Source organism: Motacilla alba, chromosome 1 (assembly GCF_015832195.1).
Source record: "Motacilla alba alba isolate MOTALB_02 chromosome 1, Motacilla_alba_V1.0_pri, whole genome shotgun sequence".
Taxonomy (NCBI): Eukaryota; Metazoa; Chordata; class Aves; order Passeriformes; family Motacillidae; genus Motacilla; species Motacilla alba.
In genome coordinates, this window is record NC_052016.1 from 87,114,097 (window position 1) to 87,130,420 (window position 16,324).

General features: G+C 38.0%; 1 protein-coding gene across 2 annotated transcripts; it reads left to right on the forward strand.

The window, feature by feature from the left end:
• Window positions 1–377: 377 nt before the first annotated feature.
• On the forward strand, window positions 378–15,454 carry LOC119702449 (DNA repair protein complementing XP-G cells-like). Of its 2 annotated transcripts, XM_038140581.1 has the most exons (16): window positions 378–435; window positions 603–703; window positions 1,322–1,497; window positions 2,005–2,120; window positions 2,217–2,309; window positions 3,127–3,187; window positions 4,108–4,251; window positions 5,098–5,305; window positions 5,569–6,717; window positions 7,088–7,326; window positions 7,685–7,804; window positions 9,310–9,523; window positions 11,346–11,490; window positions 12,342–12,542; window positions 13,405–13,489; window positions 14,804–15,454. In XM_038140581.1, exons 2-16 carry the CDS (start codon window positions 616–618, stop codon window positions 15,350–15,352), a joined length of 3,588 nt encoding a protein of 1,195 aa, XP_037996509.1. In that variant the 5' UTR covers window positions 378–435; window positions 603–615; the 3' UTR covers window positions 15,353–15,454. The 2 variants fall into 2 exon arrangements, with proteins under 2 accessions (XP_037996509.1, XP_037996499.1); XM_038140571.1 differs by having other exon boundaries at window positions 384–703.
• The last annotated feature ends 870 nt before the right edge of the window (window positions 15,455–16,324 follow it).

Sequence of the window (16,324 nt, forward strand, 5' to 3'; positions counted from 1 at the left end):
TATTGAAAGGGACTGCCCAGGGAGCTGGTGTAGTTACCGTCCCTGAGTGTGCAGACTGGACGTCGCACTTAGGTCATGGTCTAATTGACGAAGGGGCGTTCGGTCACAGGTTGGACTCGATGATCTCAGAGATCTTTTCCAACATAATTGATTCTGTTATTCTCTGCTGTCAGGTACCAGGCTCTCCTGCAGGCAGCCGAGGAGCCCACCGGCCTCAAGAGCCGCCGCTGGAGAAGGGGCGCTGGGAGCCACCCGCCCCGCTGTGTGTGGGCGGCCGCTGCCGGCTCCGCCCCGCGCGCGGCGGCTCCCGGCGGCCCGCGGGGCTGCGCCGGGCGGGGCCTGCGCTCCGTGCGCGGGGAGGCCGCGGGCGGCGGGGACCGCGTCCCTTCCGCGTCCCTTCCGCGTCCCTGCGCCGGGATCCGCTCCCCGCCGCAGGTCCGGGATCGCGACCCCCGCCTGTCCCTGCCCCTGTCCCTGTCCCTGGCTATCCCGGCCCGAGCGCCTGCCTCGTTATTTCTGTTTGAATTAATAAAGCAGCCGCGGGCCGCACAATCTTTGGGCTATTCCTTCTTTTGTGCCTCATAGATTTTCTCTCAAAGCAGCTAAGGAAGGACAATGGGAGTTCAAGGACTTTGGAAGCTGCTTGAATGCACCGGGAGACCCATAAACCCAGAAACGCTGGAAGGGAAAATTCTTGCTGTTGGTATCCTTTAAAAGTAAAGCTGGGGAACCTAAGTTGCAAGGGAGATTGTTTTAACTATTTCCCTTAAGAGATACAAGAGAATTTTTATTATTATTATTATTATTACATTTAAATTGCCTACATTTTGGTAAGTGGAAGTTTTGCTTTATAATACATGAAATACTAAGTTCTTTTATTTTCATCTTTTAAAAAATAGACTTTTTAAAATAGGTTCCTTATACAAGTGTTGGACTATAGAATTTTGCACTTTATAAATAAATGTGCTGCTCTCAGTAGGACTACAAGATGAAGAAGTCTTATGCATCAGCTTTCCCATCCTGTATACTTGGTTAAATGCTGGAAAGATGTGGAAGGAAGTTACCTGTCATTTACCTATAAAAATAACTAGGGAGGTATTTGCTGTGCTTTTGCTTCCACTCTGCTTTTTGTGCAGGGCAATTTGGGCAATGATTTTTTTAACTTCCAAGTTCATAGCTATTTGGATATTCTTGGTTTTGATAAGACAAGCTTGGAGCCACAGGCAAAAGCCACTCAGTCAAATCTGTGCACTTTATAGGAGCTCCCAATGGGGTATATGTGTAAAAGAGCACATTTTTTTCCTCTCAACGGTTCTTTAAGATATCAGTATTTGGTTGAACCAAGCAATAAAGGGAGCCAGAGATCGTGGTGGCATTTCTGTACGGAATGCTCACCTGCTCACTCTGTTTCATCGACTCTGCAAGTTACTGTTTTTCCGGATTCGACCCGTCTTTGTTTTTGATGGAGAGGCACCTCTTCTGAAGAGACAAACCTTGGTAAGTACCTTTGTGAGTTACTGCAATGTAAAGGGGGCTTTATGTCTGTTGATGATAAGCAGCCCTTTTCAATTTCTTTCTTGTTTTTCTGCTTGTGTTTCTGAGCTGTGGGGAAGGAGGATTGAGGTCCACTGCTCTGCAGGTGTCCTTTGCAGTTCCAGCCTGGGTTAGCTCTTGGAGCATGCAGCAGCTCTTTAATCTAGGCAGGTTTGATTGCATGGGAGCCAGATTGCAGAGAAGTGGGTGATGGCACAAACCTGGCTTGTGCTCCAGAATGGACCTGAATACAGCTCTGCAGGCATTTGTACCCAGAAGCTGAAAGCTGCTCCTGAGTCCCACAGAGGAAATGGACTGAGATTTAGAGGCTCTGGCAGCTCTGTCCCCCTTGGTGTAGAATGAGTTAGGAGTAGCTCATAGGCTCAGCACACAGAATTTTTACAGGGATTCACTGGATGTGCATCTTCAGCATCCAGCAAAATCTTGTTGGTGTTAATCTTATTTTCATAGGCTAAACGAAGACAAAGAAAGGAAATTGCCATCAATGACTCCAGGAAAACTACAGAGAAACTCTTGAAAACACTTTTGAAGAGACACGTTATCAAAACTGCTATTACAGGCAAAAGGCAAGAATAAAAATTATTTTTCCCTTGTTTATAAGTGACAGTAAGTCTTTCTGAAGCTGTTAATTGCCATTTTATTTTTTCTTTTTTTTCCCTAAGCAATGAAGCTTTGCCCAGTATTACACAAGTTCGAAGAGAAGGAATTGATGATATGTATGTATTGCCTGCTTTAGAGGCTGAAGAGAAGAATAGGTAGGTAGAATTAAGAAAAATAGCTTAAATGGTTTTTAATAAACTTGGTTAAAAGTATGAACCACATTTTTTATGCTGATTTACGGCCTTTGACCTATTAGACACTGTAATATATATATATATATAAAGTATATTTCTTTAATTTATATTTTATTTCAGTTTCTTTTTGGATATGGAAGCCTCCTAGTTATTTCTGGGAAAGTAACAGAAGATTCTTTCAGCCCACAGATTAAATTTCTATACTGGATTCATGTATAAGGATGAAAGTTCTACCTCAGTCTCTATGGCCATGTCCATACATTTACATGGGACTGATTGTTCAAGCTTGGGTGTGGCAGCTTGATTCTGTTTGGTGTTGACATGCTCAGCAGAGGCAGGCTTTGTCTGTACTTGTCACTCCTGTGCCATCTTCTTAAATAACACTAAGTGAGAATGTGAAGCTGCCCTGTAGGTTATTCTTTGCACATCTGTATTTTATATACTTCAAATGCTGACCAAGTAAGAATTGTGTCATGATCTAAACAGTAGCCGTTGTCTCCATTTAGTTTTAACTGACATAAGTTTGTCTTCTTACTTTCTGCTCGGATCTTTATGATCTGTGTGTGTATTTATATATGTGTGTATATATATATATAATGTATATATATACATATATAAATATGTATGTAAATATATATGTGTGTGTCTGTATGTGTTTGATGCTGCAAATTTTCATGCTTGACCAGCGAAGGCATGACTAATATCTTTTTGCTTAAAATAGAAACTCTGTTTTCCTGGGTAAATATCTACACATTTGTTTTCTCTTTGTGATTTTTAGCTCAGAGGAGGAGGAAGAAAAAGAATGGCAAATGAGAATGAGCCAAAAACAGATGTTGCAAGTAAGTGCAACATAGTTGCCTTGTTACTGTGAACAAACCTCTCGTTCATGTGCTGCGCTTAAAAGACAAGCAAAAAGCTTATAAAATCCAATTATTTGGAGATACAGCTCTTATTGTAGCATTACTTATAAGAAAAGAAGTTAATTTTCAGTACTCTAAGAATTCCTATTAATAAGGAAATATAAATGTGATTTCTCCACTAGAATACAGCAGAACAGAAAATTCTTGTGATAGTCTTTCTTTTTCTTTTTACTACTTCCTTTGAACATATGGAGAAGACATTGGTTTTTGTAACAATGCAGGAGAAATGCATGAATTTTTGCACTTGTATATACATAAATAACAGCATATTTAACAAAATTCCTTTGCTTCTCCAAATGTGAACTGAAGTTGAAGCACTTCAGTCCTTGTGTTTTCACAGATAAATTCTGTATTTGCTTCTGATGTGCTGATTTGATTGGAAGAGGAGAAGAAAAATACATAACCTAAGAAGAAGACATTATAAATAATAAAATTATCTCTGCTTTCATCAATAGGAAAAAAAAGAAACACTCTTGAAAAGATTATTTATCTTTGAAGCAGTTCTCATTGAGAAGGAGAACCTCTTTAGAAGGACAAAATCTGAGTAACTGAGGCTAGCTATATGACCTGGTTCTGTGTTTTATATTAAGTATCTTTTTGTGTAAAGAATAAAACCAAGTTTCTCTGTATAGTGTACATCAATAATGAGGTACTTAGTGTTATTTTATTACATAGTAGTTACTTTTTTTTTAATGTTTTCTTCACTATGTGGGAAGTAGCAACAAAGTTCTTCAGGGGTTGTTTTGTTTTTTGTCTTGCTTGGAATGATGCTCTAAATATTTTATTATTTTTGTTGTGCTGTAATATAAAATATGTATTCTTGTTTTCCATTTTTATAGGAACAGTTATGTGAAAATCCTTATTCTGTAGATATTGAATCAGAAGATTTCCACAAGCTGCCTCCAGAAATAAAACATGAGATCTTGACTGATATTAAAGAACTTACAAAGCGAAGAAGAACGTTATTTGAAGCAATGCCAGAGGTAATATTTAAAATAGCTTCCAATACATTGGAATGGAGCTGTTGCCATTAATGCAAATGAAGAAAGAGTACTACATCTGGAAAGCTTTACACCCTGGACTGTTTAATAAGCATGCTAACGTGAGGAGAAAAAAATCCAATGAGATAAAGACTCTTAACAGCCTTATCTCTTGATTTCCACTAAAATTAGCAGAGCTAATTCAGTTTGGCAAAAATGTTAAAAATTGTTCTGTGTTTTGTGCCTCATCAGCATTATGCTGAAGATTGCATAACATGCTGCTGGTGTGGATGAACCAGATAGGATGAACACAACTTGGATTCCAAACCCTGAGGTTGTTAGAGGTGCTGGCAGCTGGGAAAAGGCTTTTGTAACTTAGGCAGATGTGTTGAAGCTGGTCAGACATTAATGGGGAATCCTATAGTGCCACTTCTGCAGTGAGGTTTTGAAAGTACAATATACATCAGATCAAATGATAGCTTGTGTCCAAATGTAAGCTAAGAACCATCGTTTTAAAACGATCCACATGTGGATTCTCTTTTAATTGCTTTTTTTTTTAAGATGGGGATGAGCTCTGAAACCAAAAATTGAGATGTCATGTTCTTCAGCACTCAGAACTACTGGTACCTTTCACAATTGTTGTATGTTGCCAGGATTAGTATTGCTGTTGCTTGTGAGTGCAGCAGCCAGTGAAAGACAAATGTTAGCCACTTAAAGAAACTCTTGAAAGAATTCCCACACTTCCAGAATGTGGGAAATTAATGTGCTTTAAAAGGGGTGTTTTATTTCAATTGATTTGTTTGTTTTGTTTTGTCTTTTTGTTTTGTTTTTTTGTTTTGTTTTTTTGAGGACTCCAATGACTTTTCCCAGTACCAGCTTAGGGGTTTGCTTAAAAAAAGCAACCTCAATCGGTGCATAGAAAATGTACAAAAAGAAATGAATCAACAGCACTCGGGTGAAATCCAAACACAATATGAAAATGAAGGTGGTTTTGTGAAAGAAGTGGAATCAAGGAGGGTGGTCTCTGAAGAGACTTCTCACTATATTCTGATAAAGGGTATGTCGGGTCTTAATTTTGTAAAAGCTGTTGTTTGGAGTGTGCACACTTAAAACTGGCAGTTTTAAGACAAACCTGAATGTTGTTTATTGGTGCACGTAGCCAGGACTTTGTATGAAATGAGCATTACTGCTGTATGTCATTAACATGGGATCTGTAAACCTGTAGAAAAGTGGTTTAATAATCTTCATATAATGATGTTTGTTATGTAAAATGGAATGTTGTTATGAAGCAGTATTTTTCCACACAAAACTTTCTTTCAGGTATTCAAGCAAAAGAGGCTATGAGTAGAGATTTGGAAACTACTGCAGGACCCTCATCAAAAGTGCATGAATTGACTAAGTTAAATAAAATCAATGAATCTCCTGGTAATGCAAAGCTGTCTGCATCTGACAAGATGAAGACAGAGGAAGATGACAGTGTGGTGGCAGCACCCCCCTCTCCTCGGACTTTGCTTGCTATCCAGGCAGCCATGGTGGAAAGCAGCTCAGAAGAAGAACTGGACGCAGGACAATTGAGCGTGGGCCAGTTTGTGTCAGAGGAAGGCAGTGTGTCTCCAAGAACACTGCGGGCAATTCAGCAAGCTCTGAGTGAAGATGATAAAGGGGAGCAAGTTGTTACTGCTACAACTGGTGGAGTGCTATCAGAAAGACCAGAGGGGAAGGATTTTCTGCTTTGTAGCTCAGATGAGGAAGAGCAGATTCCTGAAGTTAAGGAGGAAAAAAACATTCCTACAGCTACAATTCATTCATCAATCCAAGTGACTATGCAAGATGCTAAATTTAAACAGAAGAGTCAGGAGTTGGAAAAAAGTGATACTACACCCAAAGACACTGGTATATTCAGAGATGAAAATTATTCTGCTGTTGAAAATACTAGAAAGGGCAAAGAAGATATAGACAAAGAAGAAAATGATTCAGAAAATCATATTGCACCCAAGGACACCAGTATATCCATAGCTGAAACTTATAGTGGCAATACTATAAAAGACACAGAAGATGTAGGCAAGGAAGAAAATGATTCCAAAAATCATATTTCACCAAATGATACCAGTATATCCAGAGCTGAAAATTATTCTTATATTAATAATACTAGAAAAGATAAAAAAGACTTTGACAAAGAAAAAAATGGTTCCAAAATGAACTTAAAGTCTCTGGGAGATGAGGATATGAATTTGTGTTTGCAGAAGCCAAGCTGTTCCCCTGAGCAGACCAATATAGATGCTTTGATTCACACTGAAACAACAGACCTTTCTAAAAATGAGGAAAACTTGAAAATTTCTGAAAACACACAGGCAGTAATTTCACAAACAGAAGAGAATGTATCTGAGGATATTAGATTTTTTCCAGAAGCAAGAAATCCTGAGGTGGAAAGAGAAGGGATATCACAGTCTGAAGACAGTGATTCAGATGGTATGTGCTTTTTGATTGTGTAAAAGGGTAACAAAATAGGACAGTATTGTATCTGTAGTCAGTTGAAGGTTACCTTTCCTCATAGTAAGAAATGCTTAAAAATGCATCCACTCCCACATATGTAGGAGGCAGGAAGAAAATCTGAGCTGTGTTTTTTCCACCTGGTGTCACATTTTACCATTGAAACCTGAGTATAGAATATGGAGAGTCAGGAAAGCATGTTGTGTACATCGAATTTAACTGGTGTGTTAGCCAGTCAGCCACTTGGTTTATGTAATTTCACAATCCTTATATTTATCTGCTGCATATAGAAAAAAAAAGTCACTGCCCAAGATAAAAATCTGTACAAGTCTCTGTTTTCCTTTGATAGGAAGCTTTATTGAAGTGGATGCTGAGGTCAGTAATGAGGCTGAGTCTCCTACTCCTACTAAATATGATGAAGAAGTGGGTGATGAGCCGGCACTTCCAGAAGTGGAGACAGACAGACCTGATGCTTTTACCCTGGACTTGGTGAAGGAGTCTGATGAGGTGCAGTTGGGAAACACTCAGAATGTTGAAGGAGAAGCTGATGGTAAAGGTGCAGTGGATGAGTGGCAAGACATCAGTTTGGTAACTCATTGTTTCTTGTTTTGAACTTGTAATGGAATGCTTTGTCTCCAAATAGTTGTTAAGGAAAACTATTGAACAGCTTCTTATTGTTTCATTGCTTTCTCACATAGCTATCTAATTTTATGGGAACTGATGTTTTTTTAAAGGTGTTTTTTTATAACCTCCCTAAAATCAAAGGAAGACTTCAAGGTAAATTGATGACTAGACCATCTCTGGTCTTACAATTTGCTGCATTAGAGAAGCTGTAAAAACTTCCTAGAGTGAATTACTAGAATAATTGTAGTTGGAGACTTTGTGCTTTACTTTCCTAGGTATACCTGAATTGTTGAAATAATAAAAATCTTGGTTATGTTTTCAGGAAGAACTAGAAGAATTAGAAAAGAACCTTTCTGCTGAGCAGAATACACTTCAGTCTCAAAAACAGCAGCAGGAACGTGTTGCTGCTTCTGTAACAGGACAGATGTTCTTGGAAAGCCAGGTAGTATTTGCTGAGTCGTTTTGAAATGTTTCCTTCCTCCATCCCAGTCATTTACTCAAAAGCTATTAGTAATTTGCTTAGTTATAGGTCACCTTTTTTCCCCTCTTAGGAGCTTGTTTTCTTCAGTTTGCTTGTTTTAAAATATTGAAAGTTTTGAGGTAGTCTTGAATTCCTACTATTTTAAGTAAGTATAATAACATTATAAAATAATAGTATGGTTATGGATAAATCAGTATATCTTTTAAGCACCAACTTTGAAAGGTTGAGCCAGTTTGATCTTGGCCTCTTTTTGTGAAAGTTGCAAAATGAACAAAAAATATTACGAAGCTATGTTCACTCAGCAGCAAAGAATTGATGCAGACTGTGTGTTAGGTTAACTGTGATTGCACCTAGGAATTAAAAGGTTAAAAAATTACAAGAAGTCTGTATAGTTTATGCCCTGAGTAAGCAATTTGAAAGAATCTCACCAGTAATGCCTGAATAAGCCTGGTACTTCTGTGTCAGTGTTTCAAGGTTTGGGTTATACAACATGTTTGGGTTAGCAAACCCATAATACAGTAGACTAGTGATAGTGTCTCTAATAAACTTATTCTAACAAATTAATTCTGAGAAATATGTAAATGCTTGTATTTTTTTTTCTTAATGGAACAGTTTAAGTAGTTTTAAAATGATATTTCGTGTGGGTTAAATATTTGCACATACTTATTTCTTCTGGAGATTTTTTTAAGGCCAGTAGATTGCTTTTGTAGTATTATGTGCCATGTAGTCATATGCATACTATTATAGTTGTAAGTCTTTTGATCTTGTGCTTTTATTCTTAATTATAGTAAAAATTTAAGGTCTTGAGACTGATTGTGTCAAACCTCAAAAGCCAGCTGAGTGAAGAACATAATCCAGACCTGTGTAGCTAGCACAAGCCTGTAAACCTAGTGCATGTGGGATATTTAACTGAGGATGTGTACTGTATCCCATAAAAGCAAAATTGCATCAAAATAGAGGCATATCAAAATACTATCCAAGGAATGATTAGTCTTCCCACTGTTTCTTGCTTGATATGAATGTTTCTCATATGCTTTCATACTACGTTCTTAGATGAAGTGATGACCAAATATTTTAATTTTTTTTTATTTTGTTTTACTTTTTATATTTAACCTGCACCTTTCTTTCGTGAAGCCCACATAATTGTAATGCACGGAGTTTTCTCCTTGCTGTGCAAAACAATACTTAAGTATGCTTGTGTAATTAAGATGACAGGTTCTCAAACTGTGTGGGAAAAGTGTGCTCAGGTAGTGCTTGACTTACATGGCACTGTCTGCCTGAGTGGAGTTGAGTGGGGATTCCCCCTTGACTTAACTGCGCTTGGCACTTTTTACCAGAAGTTTAATGTTTGTTGTCAAATATTTAATAACTCCCGAGTGTGAATCTAGCAGTTCTGAGTCAAGCCAAAGTGTATTAGAACTTAACTCTTTAGTTGAATTATTAACTGTTTTCCTTCCATCCTGCAGGAGCTCCTCCGTCTGTTTGGCATTCCATATATCGAAGCTCCGATGGAGGCCGAGGCACAGTGTGCCATATTGGACCTTACTGATCAGACCTCTGGGACAATCACTGATGACAGTGATGTTTGGTTGTTTGGTGCACGACACGTTTATAAAAATTTCTTCAGTCAGAACAAATACGTAGAATATTATCAGTATGTTGACTTTCAGAACGAGCTAGGTAAGCCTCAGGTACTGATTTGTTAAACACCGTCTTTAATAAGACAGCTCTGTCATCTGTCTCTTTGTATTTTCTACAGAATTTTGTGTCTCTTATTCAATGTCTGTTCTTTTTGGAGAGTGTCTAAAGCCATTCAGTTAGGTTGTTGTTTTACTGCCAGATGACCCCCCTGAATTTGCAGGCCACCTGCATGTGATGTACTGAGTTAGTGTAATGATCACCAAGGCTGGAGATATGATCTATTATAGCAGTTTCTGGGTAAATTTTAGCATGAATTTTCTGATGTGGTGGGAAAATGATATTCTGATGTCATCAGATTTTTAGACTTCTGGAAACAGAAGTTAGTTTTGAACATATTGAGATGTAATATATTAAAAGTGGATCTGGAATATGTGTAAAACATTTATCATATAGTTGACACTGAAAGATTTTTTTCCTCTATCTGATTGCTCTTGAGCTAGTCTAATCAAATTGTTGCCAATTTTGTTGAACTACTAAGCTTCAGTGTCACATAAAGTATTAAGCAAATTAGAGCCAATTTAAACTTGTTATTGTGTCTTGAGCAGAACTCTTTTAAAATCAGTTTTGACATTTTCAATTTGAGAGGCTACAGACTTTGAAATGTTATGAAAATTTCATAACATTTTTACGTGGTGAAAAATGTAGCTTTGGTTTCTTCCAGCAAATTGAATGAAATAATTTTGTCCTACTTAGTTATGTTACTGTAGCTTAGTTGGAAAGGATTGCTGTAAAAGCATGTCTGTGATTTTTAACTGGTTTTAATGTGCTAAGTCAAGTATTTATTTATTTATTGGGAAAAAATAGTCATCATCAGTCTTTATGTCACATTCCTCTGCAGTCTTGTGCTTCTTCTTTCCCATGCATTGCAGAAATTCTTCTGTCTGGACAGCTGATGGATATCATGACTAGCATGATGGTGGTCTTGCTTTGTGTGTTTAGACTCATGTCCCTTCTTTTCTGCATGGAATTTTTAAAATTTTTTTTCAAATCCAAACTCTCGAAGGTGGTCACTGACAATCAGTCTGGCTGCCTCAGACCTTACAGCCTATCAAATAGAAGTGGTCAGCTGAGTTCTTCTTTCTGGCTGTTTCTCGAGCTCTTCTGTTCTACTTAGTAAGTGTACCAGCACAGAGCAAAAGGCTACCAGTTGAGGAACACTTCTGGGAAGCAGAGGGGCATTGGTATTACGGACTAGAATTCAAACAGAATGTTTTTATTTGATTCTGGCATTACTCAATTCAGGTCAGCATTAGATGAAAACAGAACAGTAACTGGATGTAATAAATGTAAAAAAAAAAAATCTTATGACAAGCCCAAATTTTGAAATTACAGAATCAAAGAATTATTTAGGTTGGAAAAATATCTCTGAGGAAGAAAAAGGATCTCTGAGATCATCAAGTCCAATGTTTGTCTGATCGCCACCTTGTCAACTAGACCATGGCACTGAGTACCACATCCAGTTGTTTCTTGAACACTTCTGGGGATGGTGACTCCACCACCTCACTGCACAGTCCATTCTAATGTTTAACAATCATTTCCCTGAAAAAAATTCCTCCTCATGTCCATCGTAACATTGTCATTTTGGCAAGATATATTTGTCAAATTGGCACAATCATTAGTGGTTGAGCTAGCAGGAGTATATTGATACTGCTCCAGAATATAACTTAGCAAATTCTGCTGTTGAATTAAATATAATTTTATGAAGTGAATGCCTTTGTGTTCCTTTCAGTTTTTGCCTTTCTGATAATATTTTTTATTTTGTAAGATAATAAATACTGAATCCATACACTTTCTTTTTCAGGGTTGGATAGAAGTAAGCTAATTAATTTGGCATACTTGCTTGGAAGTGACTACACTGAGGGCATCCCAAATGTTGGCTGTGTAACAGCGATGGAGATTTTAAATGAATTTCCTGGGCATGGCTTGGAACCTCTCATAAAATTCGCGTATGCTTCATTATGATTTGCTTTTTTGGATCTCCATATTGTGACTATTAGTAAATATGCTTTTCTGATGCTTAAGCATGCAGCAAAACATATGATTTATTTTTTATCCCATCACTGATTTATGGGACCATCATTAATGGGACCAAGTAGGCTGTAAAACATGACTCCATTATATCACTATTTGGATTCACAGGTACATAAGGTGACAAGTTGATACAGCAATCACAGTGAGACAAAGACAGCAGAATAGCTGTAGAGTTGTGCATCTGCCTTGGGGTTTATTGGAGAGCTGGATCCATAGTGAAGCAAAGGTTCATTCTCCCTGGTTTGGTGGGAGGTTGCTGTATCTTGCTCATAGAGAAAGGGGACTTGACTGAGGAATGAATGACCTGGAAGGAGTCAGGCAGGTAAGGTGTGGGAAAGAACAAGATTTGAAGAGGGCTAAGGCAGCTGTATTGGCAATAGCAAGGATGGTTAGAAGTATTTATTTTTTCCTTTATTTTCCTTGCATACCAAAAACCCTCTAAAAATTGTTGTGTGGAACATGCTCTGCAAGTGAGGCTAAAGTTGTGGCCTTCTGGTTAGCAGCTTATGGGGAATTTGGGTGATATTTGCTACTTTGGCTTACAATAGCTGTATTTAACTGTATTTAATGGGTATGTTTTGTGTGTGTTTTGTCTTTTCTGCTTTTAAGATTTTTTGTCCTTTGGCCATCTTTCGTTTGGACATTTTCTACATCATCTCTTGTAGTAATTGAAGTAGGGAGACTGAGGCTATTGAAATTAGCATGGTGGCTCTTGATATTTCAAATTTTATTTTATGAGGCAGATTAATAATTTTCTGTTTTTCAGTGAGTGGTGGAATGAGGCTCAGAAGAATAAGAAAGTGATGCCTAATCCACATGACACCAAAGTCAAGAAGAAACTGCGGGAGCTACAGCTTTATTCAGGTTTCCCAAATCCAGCAGTGGCAGAAGCATACCTGAAGCCTGTGGTGGATGAGTCAAGGGGTTTGTTCACCTGGGGAAAGCCTGATGTCGAGCAGATCAGAGAATATCCTTTTACTTGTTGGGTAAAAGTATTCAAAGTTCGTAAGGAGTCAGTAATGGAGTGTCAAGTATTTAACATCTCTTTGTTGTGAGGGGCCCCAAGCCCTATCTGCATGTGCTCCCCTAAAATGATACCAGCTCTGGAACAGAAGGGAATGCAGCCATTCATATGTGGCAGTCAGGGCTGCTCTGCCCTCCTGAGGGAGTGGGCTTGCCTCACTTTGCATGCAAAGAGAATCTTGTAGCTGAACTGACTAGTTTGTTGTGATACTATATTTCTATAACTGTTATATTTCTGTAACTGTCCTGTGCCTGTTTCTCCTCTTGGAGTCTCTGTATGTTTGCCTTTTTTCACAAATAAGTCTTGAAGTCTAGACAGAAATGGTGTTTCAGTCTGCACTTCACCCTAGTTATTCCCTGCATTTCTTCCAATAATGTCTACTTTTTGCTTCAGTTGCACTCTGAGCTGCAATGAACTATTGAAAAGTAGATGGCAATAAATGCAGAGCTAATAGTGTTTTAAACAGTAAATGGAACTTCCAGTGGGTACAAGTGTAAAAATAAGGTTTATTTATAGGCATTTTATGTTATGGCAATACCATTTAGCCAAAATGAGTTCTGTCTTCACTGAGACATGCTTTTGAAAATGTTGATATTAGAGAAAAAGTTCTGCAACTAACGGAGATGCAGCAGCGTGATTGTGATGTGTTGTTTTAACTGAGAGTCTTTTGTCTGATTTTGTAGTAGAAAAAGCTTTGAAGTGGAGCAGTTTTCCTACAGACATTGTTTACTTCAGGAATTTTTATTTTATGTGTTTATAAAATACCAGTGGTAGCCATTTTGTAAAGTTCCTTAACTTTCTGCACATTCTGCAAGGATCACTTTGGCTGGACTAGGACAAAGATAGATGGAATCCTTTTGCCTGTGATGAAACAGCTGAACTTGCAGCAGGTGAAAATCTACCTATAGTTTAAGGGTAACTGGAAAATTGTGGGAGAAGGATTTTAAAAAGAACAGCAAGGCTTTGAAGTAAAATATCTTCCTCAGAAGCTGGGCTTTGGTTTTTCATCTTTTTATGTATTTTTTTTTTAAAGTCACTAAGCTTGCTTCTCTAGACTTCATTTCTGTGGGATTTGAGTGTGCTGTGAGGGACTTTGCATAATTTCAGACATTGTTTTCAAGTTTCCTTACCTATCAGGCACCTATCTCAAGTCCAGGCTGCTGTTTTTTCTGGACACAGTCAAGCTATAGGTACCTCAAGCAACTTCAGAACTTCTAGAAGACAGTGTTCCATAAACACTTAAAAAAGTACATATAAAAGTGCCCCATAGATTTTGGTGGAGTGATTCTGCCCATTTGATGCTGCACACATCCTTTGAGCACGAGTGCAGACTGAACTGTTGAGCCCATTAATAATACTACTCTAATTTCCAAGAAAATGTTCTGTCAACTCTATTAATACTTGAAAGTGAATGCTGAGGCCCACTGTGGTAGCTGTCAAAGTAGGTTGTAAAATTGATCCCCGATGTTAGATTCTTTTTTCCTTTTGCCATGCCCAAGATAGATACATTGTCTCAACGAGTGTTCTAAGTTCTCTGTGTCACTGAGTGGGGTGAAAGCCCTGTGGTTATGTAGATATACTTTCAGGTTGACTGGAATATCCTTTGGTAGAGTCTGTCTCTCTTAGGCAATGTTAGGGAAAAAGTAGAGGACTGGCTTGGCCTGTACAAAAAGCCTAGCTGTGGTTGAATAGCACAAATCCACACTATGTGAGGGCTATTAGTTCTACTCTTCAGTCTTTATACTGTAGCAGCATGTGGTACAATGAACCTGAGTCAAATGCCTGCATGTTCTTGCACTTGGAGGCAGAAATGTGAAGTGCACTTACAGCATTGACTTAGTAAACATTCTGCTTTCACAGCTGGAAGCTAAGGATGTGTTTGTAAGGACATACTAAAGAGCACTACAGAGATTCTCTGTATTAGGGTTGACAATAGCAACATATGTCTAATTAGCAGCAGCGCAATATTTATGAAATCTCACTGGAGTTTACTAATTATTAATTTCTATCAAGGTTCTTGTTGCCTACTTTATTATAAAGTATGGGTATTACTATAATGGTGAGTCTTATTGTTCACATCTGTGTGCATGTGTCTTAATTTCATTACTCTTTTGTCCTGCTTTAATTTCAGATGCTTTATAATATAGCTAACAACTGAATTCCCACAAAAACATTCAACTGTGTTTCTGTTTTATTTTTGATAGACTCAGCTTCGAATAGATTCATTCTTCAGACTAGAACAGCATGAAAAGCAAGCTATTAAAAGCCAGAGACTGCGCAGAGCTGTGACTTGTCTGAAGAGGAAGGAAAAGGAAGCAGATGATGAAATTCAGGAAGCCACTGCTGTCGAGATGGAGCTTAAACAGCCTGGGAAAAGGAGAGGGGAAGGTACCACAGGCGGTGCAAATCAAGCTCCAGCCACAAAAGTACAGAGTGGAAAGAGAAGAAAACAGTCAGGTTCCAGAAAAGAAATTTTATATGGAGGCGGTTTTGTTGGAAATTTGCATCTTTCAGAATCTTCTAGTGACTCCTCAGTGGAGGAATCCAAAGGCAGAGATTTAGGCAAGAGCAAAAGGAGGAAAAACACATCTGCAACAGAGACAGCAGACCATAAAGGGAAAAAAGGATGCAGTAGCTCCAGTGATGAGGATGAAGACCTGGGAAATGTAGTCATGGTGACTGCCAAACCTGTGTTTGAAGGCAGAAAAAAGAAATCACGGAGCAAGAGAGGAGTAAGAAAGAAAATGTCTTAAATAAAAGAATTATTTAGAAAGACTGATTTTTCTGACTTCAGCTTTGTAAATATTCTAATGAATTCTTTTTAAAAAGAATAAATTATCCTTATTTGTACTGCATTTTGTTGTGCATTTTCTGTCCAGAACTTAAGTAGAAGTGATTCCAAAGAAAACACTAATTTTAGCACACTTACTCAGAAAGACCTAGATTTTACTTGATAGAAGTTTCCAGGCTTCAGATTTTAAACATGGGCCAAAAAATGTTGTCTATTTATTTGCATTCTAATTGAGTTGATAGAGCTGTTAAAACCACCTGCAATCAATTACTTCCTTAACTTCAAATTTAAATGAAATTCTGAAGATTTCTTGGGTTCTTTCTAGATGTTGGGAGAAGTAAAATAGGTTCAAGTTTTTGCTTTTCTTCCCTATGCCTGTCTTGAAAGTTTTATACCCAAAGTAATATTTTTATTGAAGAGAGATGATGGAAACCCTCAAAAAAACCTCAAGGAAAAACATACAGTACACTAAGTCCCTCTGTAATCTGGTGTGAAGTAATTGTTCATGTTCTGATTGTAAAAGACATGTTTCTAGATTTGGAGTCACATGTTACAAACTCCATTTGGAGTTTGGTTGTGTCCAAAGACAGTATTTGTTTGCAAAGGTGATATTCAGAGGTATCTACTGCTTGCAGCACTCGCACTGGATTAATTTGTGTGGGGTGATGTGAAGCTCAGACTTCTCACGTGCCTCTCTTCTGTGAATGTAAAATTTATTTCCAGCTCCTGCGTGTTAAGGAGGGTAAGCACAGAATTCTACCTGTCTTACTTGTATTCTTATGTTACATTTTAGTCTTTGCTTTTTTGTGTGTGTGTGTTCTCATTTGATATTTCTCCTGATTTCTCAATTGTTCCATTATTTGAAATCCAAGACCATATGTTCAAGTTTTTTATGGGACATTATCCTCCCCTAAATGGACAAGGGGCTGAGGGT